Source organism: Lygodium microphyllum, chromosome 2 (assembly GCF_053477565.2).
Source record: "Lygodium microphyllum isolate KBCC chromosome 2, Lygodium_microphyllum_v1.1.10, whole genome shotgun sequence".
NCBI classification, from domain to species: domain Eukaryota; kingdom Viridiplantae; phylum Streptophyta; class Polypodiopsida; order Schizaeales; family Lygodiaceae; genus Lygodium; species Lygodium microphyllum.
Genome location: NC_141136.1, coordinates 150,737,830 through 150,754,597, shown reverse-complemented (window position 1 = coordinate 150,754,597; position 16,768 = coordinate 150,737,830). Strand labels below are relative to the sequence as shown.

At 36.8% G+C, this 16,768-nt stretch overlaps 1 protein-coding gene across 11 annotated transcripts in view; it reads right to left on the bottom strand.

Moving 5' to 3' along the window:
• Window positions 1-4,702, bottom strand: part of LOC148040463 (uncharacterized) — a 93,446-nt gene extending 88,744 nt beyond the window's left edge. For 6 of the 11 annotated variants that reach the window (XR_015694838.1, XR_015694837.1, XR_015694839.1 and 3 more), the window contains exons 1-3: window positions 3,245-4,699; window positions 2,640-2,673; window positions 2,268-2,290 (exon numbers count right to left, since the gene is read on the bottom strand). Coding sequence is in view for 3 of the 11 variants with exons in the window: in XM_087699609.1 (XP_087555735.1) it covers window positions 2,268-2,290; window positions 2,640-2,673; window positions 3,245-3,936 (749 nt within the window). In the remaining 8 variants the exon portion in view is untranslated. Of the gene's footprint in view, window positions 1-2,267; window positions 2,291-2,639; window positions 2,674-3,244 lie in introns of all 11 variants that reach the window. The other 5 variants (XR_015694840.1, XR_015694841.1, XR_015694844.1 and 2 more) reach the window with 4 other exon arrangements.
• Window positions 4,703-16,768: the final 12,066 nt, after the last annotated feature.

Here is a 16,768-nt window from a genome sequence, read left to right as displayed (position 1 = left end):
GGATTGGCAATCTAGGATTGAGATTCGTACGAATTCCTTATTGATTGCAATGTGGTGGCAATGAAAAACCATGTATTTTTCAATGTCATGTTGGTCAACATTGGACTAGTTGCAGCTCTATATGGTTGAAAACACACTCGTTTGAGTGTGTAATTCAAACAGATTCAAAGTTCATTGGCAAGGTTAGTGAGAGCAACTAAGCACATAGCAATTTGAGTGAATACAAGCCACTAAAGAGACCAAGCATGCAAGGAATCATTAGCAAAGAGAGTGGTAGTCTACGACAACCATATCAATCACATAAGCGAGCACAAGTGGTTCATGTAAAGGCTCATATTCAGTGTTAAAGAAATACTATAAGGGGCACTCACCTTGAAGACTAATTTGATGTCATTTTTTATGCAAGAGTGCTCTAGCTCTCAAGTTCTTTGTATTTTTTATTTCCTTTGCCAACTTGAATACTATGCCCACTATAAGTTTTATGTTCACTGACCTATAGATCAAATCTACAAGCTGGTTTAATGATTCTATTGCCAGTACATCACCATCTTTCTTAAAGGGGTGAGCTCTAGTTGTCTTGAGGTGCACAAACAAGTCTTGGCTTTACTATAATTCAGTGTATAGCAGTGAATTTCTGTAAATTCAGCAATGATGTCTAAGAGGAAACAAGATGCAAGTAACAACAACTCACTATCCTTTGTTAAGGAGCACCTCTCATGCATTTGCACACCTTCTCCCAAAGCAAACATTTACATCTATTCCTTCGATGCATTTAGTGCATTTTAAGGCCATAGTACATCCATTTTCAGTGTCAGATGGTGTCATGAAGTATCAAGTCGTGCTTTTCCCTTTTTACCCTTGCTGCCCTTCTTGGGTGACTGCATGAATTCAGCAAAACGTGAATCTCTGGTGAGTCGAGACAAAGTACCACCATGCCATTAGTTGAGCCTTGAACTTAACATCTGAATCCTAATTCTCATATGCTTTTCTAATCTACATCTTTTAGGAAAAAATAATGTTGGATGTGCATAGTCTTGGGAAGGCAATAGTGCATAGTATTGCAACAAAGAAAGAGGAGGCAGATGATACAATGTTTTTTTGAATACATTCTCTTTGGCCAGATTCATGATATATGAAAACATGACATTAAAAGCATTCTTTTATGATTTGATTTTGTTCATAATTATTATTTTGACTTCATGAGTTCTAGGCGAGGCAAGCCTATTTCTACTCATATTCCATTGCTACTGTCATCTTTCTTCGTTGTATTCAGTTCTAAGTGGATCTAGGGTCTGATTGAGCTCGAATTTGTCAGTCGTAATGCCAATTCGCAATAGCTAAAAAGGGTGGGTACAGAACTTGGCTAAACAATATACATTTAAAATCTTCTCTCAAATGTAGTCCATTATTGCCATTGTATATGCATATCCCTCAGATTTGTAGTGGTCTAGTGACTTGTTATTCCTATCTAGGCTATTTATACAATCATGTGAAGTTTATGAGTCGTCATTGCTAGCAAAGGTTTACTAGATGTATACTAAATTTATCTAGAACCAAAGAGAACTGTCACAGTCTCAAAGTTATCAGAGGTGGTTGTCGCTGGTGAGAAAATGGTTGCAACTACAGGGAGGCATAGTGTACTCACATGTTGAGAGTATCCCAAACGACACTTCCTAGAGCAAGTGGTTAGGATGCTTTTAGTGGTTAAGTTTAAACTGAAATAGGGAAGTTGCATGCATGACATCTACATGATTAAAATAGAAAGGTGGTAAGAGATAACACCTGGTTTTGCATGGCCTTGGGAAATGGGGAGCCGAGAAAAACATGACGGATGCCCATACCTGACAGCATGTGACATTACAAGAGTTCCATGCCAAGTTCTAGTGATTGCTGGCCATTTGTTTTATTTGAATCTGATATGAATTTCTCTATGATGACACCACCTACACTGCCAGTTAGCTACCAGATGTACTCATGCTTTTTTAATTTAGCAAAAGTTAATAGATTCAAATCTGTGTCAGCTCCTATGATGCATGTCTTCTATTACAAATGTACCTACAGTATTTATGACAAATTTCATCCATCTAACGAGGCAAACTTGGGTAATCGATTTTCTTCAACGAGCGAGTTAAACTCATGCTCTTTTCTATACCCAATGTGTGAAAGAAAGTAGCTACTGACTGACCAATCATTCACACAAAAACTCTTTTATTTGGCCTTCTTGAATTTTCAGTGGTTAGCCATCTTCTTATGTCAGACTACATCACCTTCCATACTGATCAAAATATTCCTGCAAACAGTGATGGGGAACAATTAGATAAACAAGACAGTGCGGAGAGAAAATGGAGCACAGTTCTGAACAAGTTGACTACAAAGCAAGCTAGAACAAACCCATGACAACATTATTTCATCATCTATTTTCAGGCAGAGTTTCCCACTGGTCTAAGTATACTAACTTGTTAGACATGAATGAATACATACACAAGTATAATTTCACCTATTTCTGAAAGCATATATACAAACAGAGTTAGCAGTAAGCAACAGGACTATGATCTGATCATTTGAAGTATACAGATAACAATACAAAACAATCGATGAGAAAATCAAGTGATGTTAATACAAAGACAAAGGCTGCGTACGTTAGAAACCGTCTGCCAAACCTGCTCCAGTAACCTGGAAAAAAAGAATGTAAACCACTGTTTAGTTCGAGTCGTCAAACAGCCAATTGCTCTTTTTGTAAGAATTGGAATGCATGTACACTGAAACTTGTTTCATTCCCTTGAAAGTTTAACTGGAGTGATATATGAAACAGTTACAAGACTTGTATGTCCGCTTACTATTTACCTTAACACATGTAAGAAGCTAATACAGTTGTGTATTGCCACAAAGTTACTGCTCGATCTCAGTTTTGTCAACTAAATGTTGATTCACTCTCATCACAACTTTCACTAGTTGGACACAAAATCAAGAAATTACTTGAGGCTCAAAGTGAAGCTCCAGTAATTTCTTGAGTATGTGTCCAAAAGGCATTTCTTGTGTTTTGCAAGTTCCGAACAAGCCTCCAACTTTAGAGACACAACAAAGTCAACCATTGGGATCACATAAGAAAGAAGGACAAAAATTAGAACAGCACAGAATATGCAAGCAGATAAGAAACAGCTTGATTATTGGTGAAAGAGGTATTGTTATCGCCATTTAACGAGCCATTGATGATCAAGCATAATCAGAGATGCCAACCATTTACCTCCGATTGCGTGTGCACTCAGAGCACATCTTTTCTTGCTCTTCAATGCTGTCAAGGAGGTCATTATACTTTTGCAGTCGCATCATGCCCAACCAAGCATCTCCAGTAAACATTTGCCGTCTCTGCTGTGAGTCAGAGTGCTCCTCAATAAGCTGGTCATAGTCAAAACCTGCACTTTCACCATCTCCTTCCCACAACAATCTACTTTCTTGCAGTAGGCAACTGCGTGCAGATGGTGAGCCTCCTGTAGACTTCAAATGATGTCTCTGCAATGTTGAAGCAAGATGATAATCAGAAGCTTGGAGGATTTTGTCCAGTCCGATATGTGTCTGTGACTTGAGCCTCATGGATTCAATACGCTGCCTGAGTTTCATGGACTTAGGATGCTGCCTGGATAAACTTGGCTGTCCTTTGTAGGGGAATACATCCCTATCCTGATCAAATTCTAAAGAGCTACACGCAGGAGTTTTTATAAGAACCTCTGCCGAAAGATTTCTAGGGAAAGCACAAGCTGCATTTGTACAAATAGCCAGGACAGCAATGCTAGCAATTGCTCCAGCAACCGCCATATCAATTCTTAGCAAACCAGATAATGCTTGTTTGAAATCCATGTAGCTCAAAGCCTGCAAGTTGTCTGCACTGTCAGGCTTCTTCTCCAGTCCGCTTGTTTTCCCAACCATAAGTTTCTCCATCTAAAACCCAGCAAAGCCAAGCTCTTTGGCTAACTTTCCTAAGCATTTATTGATTGAAAAGGGGTGTCGGAAATTAGCAGCTGGTGAAAACTTGCACAATATAGGGATTTCTGGCCGGTGAACAATCTCAGCGTGCTGTAGTTTCCTCTCATGATGATACAAGAAGGGGTGAATGTGCTTCCCTGAGGGAAGGGGAAAAGTGTGCAGCTGCATGTTGGTGGCTGCTTCTGGACACAACAGCCGCAAATCTTGATGGATAGGAAACCTGGCATTACAACCTGTGTTCTTCATTTCCTCTCATGACTTCTGTCAGCAAGATTCAAGTGCTCAAATGTGCGAGAGCCTAGCACCTACGTATGTACCCTGTGTTTTAGACATAAGCTGCGGAATTTGCCTACTACCTGTATGTCCCTGCAATTCTGGCATATGCTTAACGGTGCAGCTAAGTCCTGTATATCCTGTGCTTTTGGCATAAGCTCTTGTACTTCTGTCAGCCGATTCTAGATGTCCAGTTCCTCTCATGAGCTGCTCGAATTGCCAAGCTTCTTGTGTGATATCTTCACCCTTGCCTCAACAATCTGGTGGTTCCCGAAAATCTGCAACAGAAGTCATCCTCTCTTCTGCTGCCGCACCTTCTCTTTGAAGCAGACGTTTCTGTCACTTGCCGGGTGATGAACTTCTACGCTGACAAGATGAGATGAGAAGGATAACAATCAAATGAAGCGGATGGTTACGCTTCTTTGGTTCATGGATCGATGGCTTAGAGAAATACAAGACAGAGCGTGCCTACACGTGGACTTGACTCTATTTGCTCCAGTGACCCTAGAACTTAGTAATCAACCTCATCAAATGTGGTGGTGGAATCCCTTCTCTTTTTGGCATACCCTCACTAAGGTCAAAAAGTTTTCATCAATTATCCTATTGTCTCATTTAAGAATTCCTCCCATTTTAAGAGCACTTCTTCTATTCTTTTCTGATTACAAAAGACTTCCTTTTTAGCTACCGCTTTTTTTGTTTTTGCTAATGGTTGATAATAGTTAATATAGTTGCTAAATTTAATTTGAAATTTTAAATAATTATTTAAAATATATACTTTTTGTTATTGTTTGAATATTCTAGAGAATGGGTAGGCCCTATGGTAAGGTTATGCTTATCACTTATTCATAATGCCAAAAATTTTAGAAAAAAGATATTTACAATACACTAGAATGTGGAGTCCTTCTTGGTCTTAGCAAAAGGGCAAGATACAGGCACCACATACCTTTGACTAAACCAATGGCACTAACATTAGTCATAATAAAGATTTAAGCAGTTATGTGGCATTATGTAATTTGAGGCTATTTAGTTAATATTTTATTTAAGGTTTACATTATCTTAAACATTTAATAGGATGGTTACAACCATTAATCTTACATGGGCATAACCATGTAAGTAGCAAGGCCTTATTGTTCAAGGATGGCAAAATATTTTTGTCTAACTACAAAAATAAAAATTGTATTACTTTTAAAAAAAGAAAAAATGTTATGTTAGTTATGCTTTTGAGCATAGTATTTCCCTCATCTTTTATTCTGGTAATTTGATCAGTTACAACGTTGAGTATAGTAACTAGTAATTTGACTCTCTCTCTCTCTCTCTCTCTCTCTCTCTCTCTCTCTCTCTCTCTCTCTCTCTCTCTCTCTCTCTCTCTCTCTCTCTCTCTCTCTCTCTCTCTCTCTCTCTCTCTCTCTCTCTCTCTCTCTCTCTCTCTCTCTCTCTCTCTCTCTCTCTCTCTCTCTCTCTCTCTCTCTCTCTCTCTCTCTCTCTCTCTCTCTCTCTCTCTCTCAATAAGAGATTAAGCTTTTTTTATTTACACTAGCCTGTTAACAGAGCTTTGCATGGTTGTTGTCATCTGCAAGGTTGTGCCTCACTCTTTGCATTTTTATGAGTAATGGGAAGCAAATGCAAACAAAAAGTGTGTTTTTTAGCTACTTAAAACTAAATATTTAAATATTGAATGTATATTGTATGTGAGTCAAACAATTCATAGTTTTTATATCTTCATTTTTGCAAAACCTTCAAATAATGTTTTCTTTAATGTCACTATATAGCCCTCGCATTGTCAATTAATCTTTCTATGAAAATGCATAATTGTGAAGCTCACAAAGGTATGCATTAGTAACATTTAGGCACAACCATCTTGGAAAAACATGTTATATGCATCGAATGATATGAAGTCAAAAGAGAATACATATATACAACCAAAGAGAAGTTACATATCACTAGCCACTTTAACGCCCCCTTGTTGCTCATTAATATTACATCTTACTTAGTGGGGCTTTCATTGTGGCTATTAATTTGAAGGATGTCCAATGGCCAATCATACTCTTTCTTCAATATGAATTCCAACATGGCCCTCACTACATTGACTACAATCACAATTGAAAATTTTATAAACTTGCCAAAGGGCAAGCTCTATAATGAGCCCAAGTCACCAAAGTGGAAATATCGTATGATCACTCCATCTTGAAATACTTGCACGCACTTAGTAAACAAGACAATAGATGAATCATAGCAAAGAAAATAGAATAGACCTAGAAAAATCATTTTTAAATAAGAAGAAAATAAACAATTGTCATGCCATATTTTGGCCAAGTCCATGAAACAACTATGTGCGATGGTTCTCTTTAGGCTCTAAAGGACAAGAGGGTATGTCATGCTATGGATTCCATCTTTGGTGTCAAGGCTTATTAGCTTACAACTTCGCTTGTATTAGACATGTCTAGGGACTATTTTCTTTTGGCTTATGTGACTTGTTGGAGTACATGAATGTACTTGTATGTTATTATACTTTAGGGGAAAAGAGGGGTTGGCTATAATGTGGATTTGTGTGCAAGGCATGAAGACTCTAAGGACACATCATACATTTAGATTGGTGATTTCAATGTGTCATCCTACTTGGGAGTTACTACCATTGAGCAATGCATTTAATTTGAGGAAACCTTGTTTGTACAAAGGGTTACATGTGCATAAGAATTTGTCTTGATCCTTGCCACATTGGTTGTAATCATGGGATCTAACATTGTGGCATTCAAGGCTTATATTTCATGGTTCATAGTATTATGCCATGTATGCTTACAGGATATCATGAAGATTAAGATACCACATGTGATGAGGGAAAGCATGATTTAAAAAAAACAATGGGTAACAAAAAGAGAGAAAGGTGTGTGGGGAAAAGTATGTAGACTAGGAAGTATTGAAAAAAAAAGGTGGCTATCTTTAGATAAGACCTAGGTGGATGGGAGAGTGCTAAAGAAAAGGGAAAGGAGGGTTTTAGCTACGCACGACAAGGAATAGTGCGGAATAAGGGAGTCTTGGAGAAGCCAACACTATGGACTTCAAAGCATGTAGTTGTGAAGATGTCTTTTGTGGAATTATATAATCAATATTGGATCTTTATTGTGGGCCAAGAGCTATAGTATTACTGCAAAAGAGAAGAGAGGCCATCATCCTATTTGACTTCTCAATCAAACCATCATTGGTAGATACTTTCATAATAACATTAGTGGCTAGCTGATCAGTATCATCAAATATAGCAAGTACATCATGTGCACCCTCCTCTAGCAATACATTTGCAACCACAATGAATGCATTTGTATTGTCAACACTAACCTGCATATCTGATGCCAGGAGGCATATTCCACGGTGGATTCCATGAGGTTTTGCAGTGGATTCCGTAAAATTGTATTTATTACCAGGGCTCATACACAAGGTGGATTCCTTATGCGAAAAGTGGATGGGGACGCCTATCCTTTTCGGGCAAGTGGGTGATTCCATAGCGGGTAATTTCGCAAAATACATATTTAAATTAATAGACTTTTATGAGTTTAGAGTGTGCACTCGTAATAAATTAAGGTTAGGATTGAGTTCTAACCAATTTATTTATTTTGTAGCTGAAGACTGCTAGGTATTCACTTTTGTTGGTTTAATTTTATTATTTTCTAACAATTGTGAATGCTTCAGTTGATGTGTAGAGTAGGCAACGATGGCATTGGGAAGCACTGGGCGAAGCGCGTATTCAAGTTATTATCATTTTTTATGGGCGCGCATCTTAGGCATGGCGCAAATATTTATTTTGACGCGCTTATTTATTGAAGCACTTGACATTTATTTATTATTTTGTATGCGCATGGACGCACGATTTAAATATTTGTATTGGACATTGTATTTTGGCACCGCCTGACTCCTTTGGCGCCTAATAGCTTTAATTCTTTAGTGGGACAAAAACAAACACAAAAGCTAAAGCATGCTAATTGTAAATTGGGCTATTTTTTTAGCTTGGATATCAATAATATATCAAATACATGCTTTGTGGAGTGCTCACATAAGGCATGGGGGAATATTGTACCCAATTGGTATTTTGCTTCATGTCGTGCAAGCTTTCTCTCTTGTTTTTTGTGCAAAAGTAGAGTTCTTTTGTTCTTGGGGACCTTCCGACGCTCACTACGTGCACATACAGCATTCGATCTATGCACCATTGGTATTAGAGCGAAGTTGAGATCAAGAGCTTCCAATAGCTTACCATCTCGTGCGAAGGCGGAACTGCTAGAATGATCGAGCTCTACAATCAGTCTCGTGGCAATCCATCAATACTAATGTGTTCCTGGCAGTCAAGAATCCCCTGCTATGCACTCAGATCGCGAAGGACCAGCCTCTGCAGGTGGAGGACCACGCTAGAAGCTCCTTCATCAAGACGTTTTTTTCTCTCAAAGAAGAATAGTAAGAAACTTTATTAATATTAGCTTTAAGCTTAAGAAAAGCTTAAGCTTAAACGATTTGTCAACTCATGGCGGAAGGATGCCGTGAAGGATGTTGACGTCGTTCAAGACATATCGACATCCTAATTCAAAAAAAAAAAAGATTAAGTTTAAAGCTTTAAGCTTTAAGCTTCTTAAGTTTCAACCTTACTAAGTCACAAAGGTCAATTCCAACTTTCTTTCATAGTGGCAATTCTCACCGGCTTAAACACGAACCTATTTTCAACTCTCTGGAAGCCCCTGTTCACACTTGTGGACGTGACATCGAACTTGTGGACGTGGCATGGGGGAATATTTGCAACACACTGTCTACATGCAAGATTATCTTCTTGGAAGACAATCGTGACATCGAATTTCGCATCTGCAAAGGAGAATTACTACAAAAAGCCATAAAAGAAAAAAGAGAAATAAGCCTTGTAAACCCAACCTTGAGCTAAGCTCATCCTACTAACAAGATTTCGAGTGTGTGAGGTCATTTGGAATTTTGCAGGATGTCTTGCAGGATGTCCGATCAAACCATGGAAGATTTTATGGCTGAAGGTAACCTACCCGAACCAACGATGAAGCAAAAATTAAATTTGATTATGATGCAGCTTCAAGAGGAATGAAGAGTACGTCAAACCTTGCAAGCTCAATTGGCCAATCTGCAACGATCTACCGCCGTCCAAGATGGACCGCAATCTGAAGATCTTATACGACGTACGATCTTGATGCAACACTTGAAGCACAATCTATTCGGAAAGAAACAAAGATATATAAAAGAAATTTCAAAATTCGTACATTCAATGGGTCATGCGATAGAAAGACTGTGCTTGCTTTTATCAGTCAATTTGATGATTATTTCCATGAAGAACAGTATGTTGAGAAAGACAAAATTAAGTGTGTCACTAATCATCTAGTGGACCGAGCATCCCTATGGTGGACTGTTGTCCGCAAGAGCATTGATTGTCCTACTACTTGGGAGACTTTCCAAAAGAAATTTTTGCAGAATTTCTTTCGACCCCAATTCCAGGAAAAAGCAATCAAACAATGGAATCTTCTGCAACAACAAAGGAATCGTGAGCCTATTTCACAATATACTGAGCGTTTTTGGAATGCTCTATTGCAACTATGAATGCTTGAAGATGTACCCGAGGCAACCCATAAACGCAAGTTTATGTCTGGCTTACTTGGACATTTTTATGCGAAAGTCAACATGTTCAAGCCAACGACTCTCGAAGATGCAATTTCCTTGGCCCATGACACTGAAGACAAAATTCAAGGACGAGAGAAGTGACCACAACAATTTCAAACTAATGGTAACTTTGGTTCAAAACAATTCAATTCAAATATTCAAAAATTCAATCAAAGTCATTTCCTTCCATCTTTATTCCATAAATCTTGGACATGACCACCTGCTTTACCATCAAACACAATTCCAAACCTTAAGCCATCTCTCCAGCCAAATCCCAACATTCCTAAACTTCCTGCTATTACCAATAATGTATCTAAAGCCAAACCCATAGTATGTTACAAATGTCATCAACCTAGATATCTAACGGCGAATTGTCAAACTAAAAAGCCAACTGTACACATCAATTATTTGGGAGCGACAGAAGATGAAGACCATGAAGAAATGCCGGATTTCACGGAAGACGATGAAGACATTACTACTTCAGATACTTTACCAAGTATGCCAAATCTCTATTTTTTATTAACGATGAAATGTCTTGTGCATGGTAAAGAAAAGATTGTTTTACATGATGATGGGAGCACACACGACTTTATTTCTGTAAATTTGGTCAAATAATTGAATTTGCATACTGTTTCTACACATTATTGTATCAAGGTTGCATTCTTAGGCACTAGATACAATGGAACACAAGAAGTGCACGACTTAGAAATTAAAATTGGTGATTATATTGAACGTAGAAATTTCTTAGTTGTGCTTTTGCAGTCTAGTGATATTATCTTAGAAATGCCTTGGCATCATCAGTACAATCCTGATATAGACTATTCCGCACATTCAATGAAGATTCATTCTAATGGGAAACAAATCACATTGCATGGTATGCACACTTTCGATAATTTTCCATTGCTTAGTCATACACAGGCTAAACATGCATTATGGAAAGGTAGCAAATCCTATTTAATATGGGTGAATGAAATCAAAGCTAAAGAAAATCAAATGCATCCTAGGCACACACAATTTCTTTCACAATTTCAAGATTGTTTTGTTGCTGACTTATCACTTGGCTTACCACCTGTACGTCCTGAATATCACAAAATAGACCTAATTCCTAGATCACAACCACCATGTAAAGCACCATATAGACATAACCAAATTGAACAGAAAGAAATTCAAGCCCAAATTGAAGAATTGTTAACCCGAGGACTCATTAGACCTAGTAGTTCTCCATTTGGTGCACTTGTCCTATTAGTGAAAAAGAAAAAGAAAACCTATTGCATGTGCATTGAATCGTGCCCTAAATAAAATCACAATTAAGAATAGATATCCGATTCCTAGGGTAGATGATCTTATGGACAAGCTACAAGGATCTGCAATATTTAGTAAGATAGATCTTAAATCTAGATACCATCAAGTAAGATTGGACACATCAAATATATTCAAAATTGCATTTAGAACACAATTTGGACACTATGAATTCCTTGTTATGCCTTTTCGTTTAACTAATGTACCAACCACATTCAGTCGTATGATGAATCGCATATTTTTGAAGCATAAGCATTATGTCATTGTTTTCTTTGATGAGATATTGGATTTTAGTAAGAATGAGAATGAGCATTATGAACATTTATCTTTGGTTAATTTCAAATTATTGAAAGAGAATCAATTATATGCTAATTCAAAAAAGAGTGAAATTTTTCAAACAGAAATTGAATACCTAGGACATTGTTTCATCTGAAGGTATTAAAGTTGACCCTAAAAAGATAGAAGCAATTTTGAAGTGGCCGATACCTAAAAATGTGCACGAATTACGTTCTTTCTTAGGTCTTGCTAGCTTTTACAGAAAATTTATGAGAAATTTTTCATTGCTTGTATTACCTTTGACAAAATTATTAAAGAAAGGCATTGTGTATCATTGGCCTGACAATCAACAAAAGTCCTTTCAATGCCTACTGTACCATCTTCAGATTCTACCAATTCTCCATTTTTTTTAATTGAAACATGCTTTAACTCATGCTCCCGTATTGCAATTACCTGATTTCAATAGACCATTTTTCCTAGTAGTTACTGATGTTAGTGGATCTGGAATAGGAGCAATCCTTATGCAAGATTCTCATCCCATAGTTACTGATGCTAGTGGATCTAGAATAGGAGCAGTCCTTATGCAAGATTCTCATCCCATAGCCTATTATAGTTGCAAACTTAAACCCTCTGAACTTAAGTATTTTACCTATGATAAGGAATTGCTAGTTGTAATATAAGCTTTACGTCAATGGAAACACTATTTAATGGGATCTGAATTCATGATCAAAACTAACCAACAAAGTATTAAATATCTCCTTAATCAACCACAAATATCTGACAGACACATTAAATGGGTTGCTTTTATTTAAAGTTTTCATTCACTCACACAATATCAACCCAAAAAAGAGAATGTCGTTGCCGATGCTTTAAGTAGAAGACTGACTATATATAATATTTCTGTGATATCTTTTGACTCTCTTCTCCCTATGAAAGATACTTATGACCAAGACCCTACTTTTCAAGCTGATTGGAATAAATTAGTTGCAAATAATTGGATTCCCATTGATTCATTCTCTTACACTGATGGATTTATATTTTATAAAAAAAGATTGTGTAACTGTTCCATTTCGATGATTTGTTTTGCATGAAATTCATTGTCCCCCATACCAAGGCCATAGAGGAATTATTTCTACTTTGCATACACTGATTGAAGATTTTTATTGGCCACACATGGAATCTGATGTATCTAACTTTGTATTTGAATGCTTAATTTGTCAAAGAGTTAAAAGACACCATGGTAAACAATATGGTTTATTAATGCATTTATCAATTCCAGAACGATCATGGGAACAGATCTCAATGGAATTTATCACTGGTTTGCCTAACACTAAAGCTAATCATGATATGATTTGGACTATTGTTGATAGGTTTAGCAAACAAGCATATTTCATTCCATGCAAGAAAACATTAATTGCATCTCTAGCTGCTCAATTGTTCTTGAAAATTATTTTCATTAATCATGGTTTGCCAAAAGTTATTATTTTTGACCGTGATTCTAGATTCTGCAATAATTTTTGGATTACTTTGTTTGCTAATTTAGGAACAAAGATTGATTTTTCATTTGCATTTCATTGTGAAACAAATGGGCAAATAGAAGCTACTAATAGTACTATTTTAGATCTTATACGTGCATACACAATTTCAAAACCACAAACATGGGATACACATTTACATTTACTTCAGTTTGCATACAATAACACACCACATACAGCTACACAGAAAGCACCATTTGAATTTATTTCTGGATATAGATTGCCTATACCTGTTACATCATTGTTAAACAAAGTTCAAGCTGCTGATGATATTGCTAACATGCATGCTACTATTTTTGATGAAGTTAAAGATATGAATGTCAAAGCCGAGCAACCATACACAAAACAAGCCAACAAGAAAAGAAAAGCTATGAGTTTCAAAGTTGATGATTATGTTTGGTTACGAATTGAAAAGCGAAGATTACAAAGTGTTGACAAACACCCTATTGTAAAGTTAGCCCCTAGATTTTATGGACCTTTCAAGATCATTCACAAAATCAATAACAATGCATTTAAACTAGAATTACCACAACACTGGAAAATTCGCAACACTTTTCATATCAGTTTATTACGACCTTTTAGAGGCCAATTACCTGTACATCCTGTTTATGAAAACCCTCATTTACTAGAAGAAGAAATTGAAATCCTTGAACCTGAAACTATTCTAGATACTCACTTTATGACCACTAGAACTGGCCATAGATATTCTAGATATTTGGTTAAGTTTAAAAATCATCTTGTTGAAGAGGCCCAATGGATGCACGCTTGAAACCTAAGTGCTTACCCCTCACTGCTAGCTCCACATTGAGCTAATAGCAATTGAGGACAATTGCTATCCCACGCCGGGGGTATGATGCCAGGAGGCATATTCCATGGTGGATTCCGTAAAATTTTATTTATTGCCAGGGCTCATACATAGGGTGGATTCCTTGTGCGAAAAGTGGATGGGGACGCCTATCCTTTTCGGGAGTCTTGTTAATTTAATGTGCAAGTGGGTGATTCCATAGCGGGTGATTCCGCAAAATACATATTTAAATTAATAGACGTTTATGAGTTTAGAGTGCACACTCGTAATAAATTAAGGTTAGGATTGAGTTCTAACCAATTTATTAATTTTGTAGTTGAAGACTGCTAGGTATTCACTTTTTTTTGTTTAATTTTATTATTTTCTAACAATTGTGAATGCTTCAATTGATGTGTAGAGCAGGCAGCGCTGGCATTGGGAAGCACTGGGTGATACCGTGTATTCAAGTTATTATCATTTTTTATGGGCGCACATCTTAGGCATGGCACCAATATTTATTTTGACGTGCTTATTTATTGAAGCGCTTGATATTTATTTAATATTTTGTACGCGCATAGACACACGATTTAAATATTTGTATTGGACATTGTATTTGGGCACTGCCTGACTCCTTGGGCGCCCAATAGCTTTAATTCTTTAGTGGGACAAAAGCAAACACAAAAGCTAAAGCGTGCTAATTGTAAATTGGGCTATTTTTTGAGCTTGGAGATCAATAATATATCAAATACATACTTTGTGAAATACTGACACAAGGCATGGGGGGAGATTGTACCCAATTGGTCTTTTGCTTCATGTCATGTAAAATTTATCTCTTGTTTTTTGTGCAAAAGTAGAGTTCTTTTGCTCTTAGGGACCTTCCGGCGCTCACTACGCACGCATATAGCATCCGATCTATGCACCAATATCAAAGACCATAGAAGCCTTCCTAGTCAAGATCTCTATATCATCAATACCCTTTGGTACTACATCTATACTATCCTCTTTCAAAGCATCTATTCTCTTCTCTATCAAAGCATTTACCGATAACACATTTATAGTACCGGGTAGCTCTTCATATAAGGCATATGTATCATCCATGTACTTAATATCTTCTTCCGGTCATGTAAACTTCCACTATAACTAATGCATCTCATGCAAGAGTTCCTTAGCTTCATCCTTCACAATTTCTATGTACTCTTTTTTTAAAAGTTGTGTAATCTTCAACTATAACTCTTTCATGTAATAGTGTTGGAAATGTTGATTTATCAGACCTTACAAAAGCTCAACTTGGCTCGTCGTCTTGTGACGGATCCTGCATAAAATACTCATGTCAAATCTCTCCCAAGTTGCACTGTATGCCCTCTATATGTCTCAAACATTCTCCTTGATTTTACACATTGTAATCCGATCAAAGTCCTTCATCGTATGTTTTCTTGGAACATCATAAAAATCCATTTGTGTGCAATAGATTTTGAGATAGTTAGAAAATTCTTGCTCATAAAATCGACATAATATTGACAATCGCCTAAAGTGCCTTTACTGCCAGTTCCTTTTCCATGATTTCTTGATGTACGAACATCCCATCTATCTTATTAGAACTCCATATTCAAACCCTCACCCTGATCGTGTTCGTGTCAGGTTTACCAAAGATGCCGAGAAGATGTGTGCACACGGCTAAAAGACACATGGTCTTTGTGAGTGGTTCGAAAAAAGGAGGAAGAGAAAAAGAAGAAGAGCACACATCTAATCTACAAACACTATGTAAACCCTTATATTTGTGGACCCAATCCTTGGTATATCCCATATGAAAAAACCCTAAATACATTAAGAGCATCCCCTCAAAAACCTCAAGTGTTTGCATCAATAGATGTGCCCTCCTTTCACCCTTCTCTTTCCTATCTTCAAATCCTTATAACCCAATATCTTGTCAAAGACTGTACATACATTCATAGAATCACTTGATTCTTCATACCATCATATACACGAGTGTCATCAATTTATCCTCTTCTTTAGTTGCATATAATATAAACTTAACTGAGAGATCTTTACATGACACCCTAAATCAAGTTCCAAAGAACCAATAAAATGCTTGCATGAAGTTGTGAGCATGAAATATTCAACTAATTATGGTCACCATATAAGGTAGTATGTTGCCTCAATGTCTTTAACACCAAAGATTTTGTACTACACTTGTTGCCGACAACATATTAATTTTGTGATGCAATCCAACTATTGCTCATGGAAATTTCTTCTATATTTGAGCTCAAGCAATCTTCTCCAATAGCTTGCTCCTCTCGACCTATTATCCATTGAATCTTGTTATTTTCATGTGCACTAAATCAACACGTTATTTTCATGTTATTGAATCTCGCTACAAGATAGCTCATTGACTTCACTCTAGAGTCTTCTCCAATAATATTACAACCTGATCAAAAGCTTTGCAAGCATTGGGTTCACACATTTATGCTTTGCCATGTCACACTAACTTGGATCTTTAAGATTGCAATAAATGTAGTTGGTGTTCCCAGCTTGATTGATCCTTATGATGGCTCTTGAATGATCATGATAGCAGAAGGCACCTTACTTAACAAGGATTTGTGGAGATTACAACACTTCATCTTGATTCTCTACCCTAAATATATGTAATTGAAAACAAACTCTTTGCCTTGACAACTCAATATAGCCAAGTATCAAACAACAATGTTATGTATGTTGTCCACAACAAGTGCAATGCGAAGTCTTTGGTGTTGAAGACAACTGATTATCTTAGAAAGTGACTGCAATCAGCAAAAGGTGTCATGCTTGCAACTTCATGTAGGGCATTTTATTGGTTCTTTGAAACTTGATTTCAGATGTTATGTCAAGATCTTTTAGTTAACTTTACGTGATATGCAACTGAAGATGATGATAAATTGATGACACGTATGTATATGATGGTATGAAGAACATCAAGTGATCCTATGAATGTATG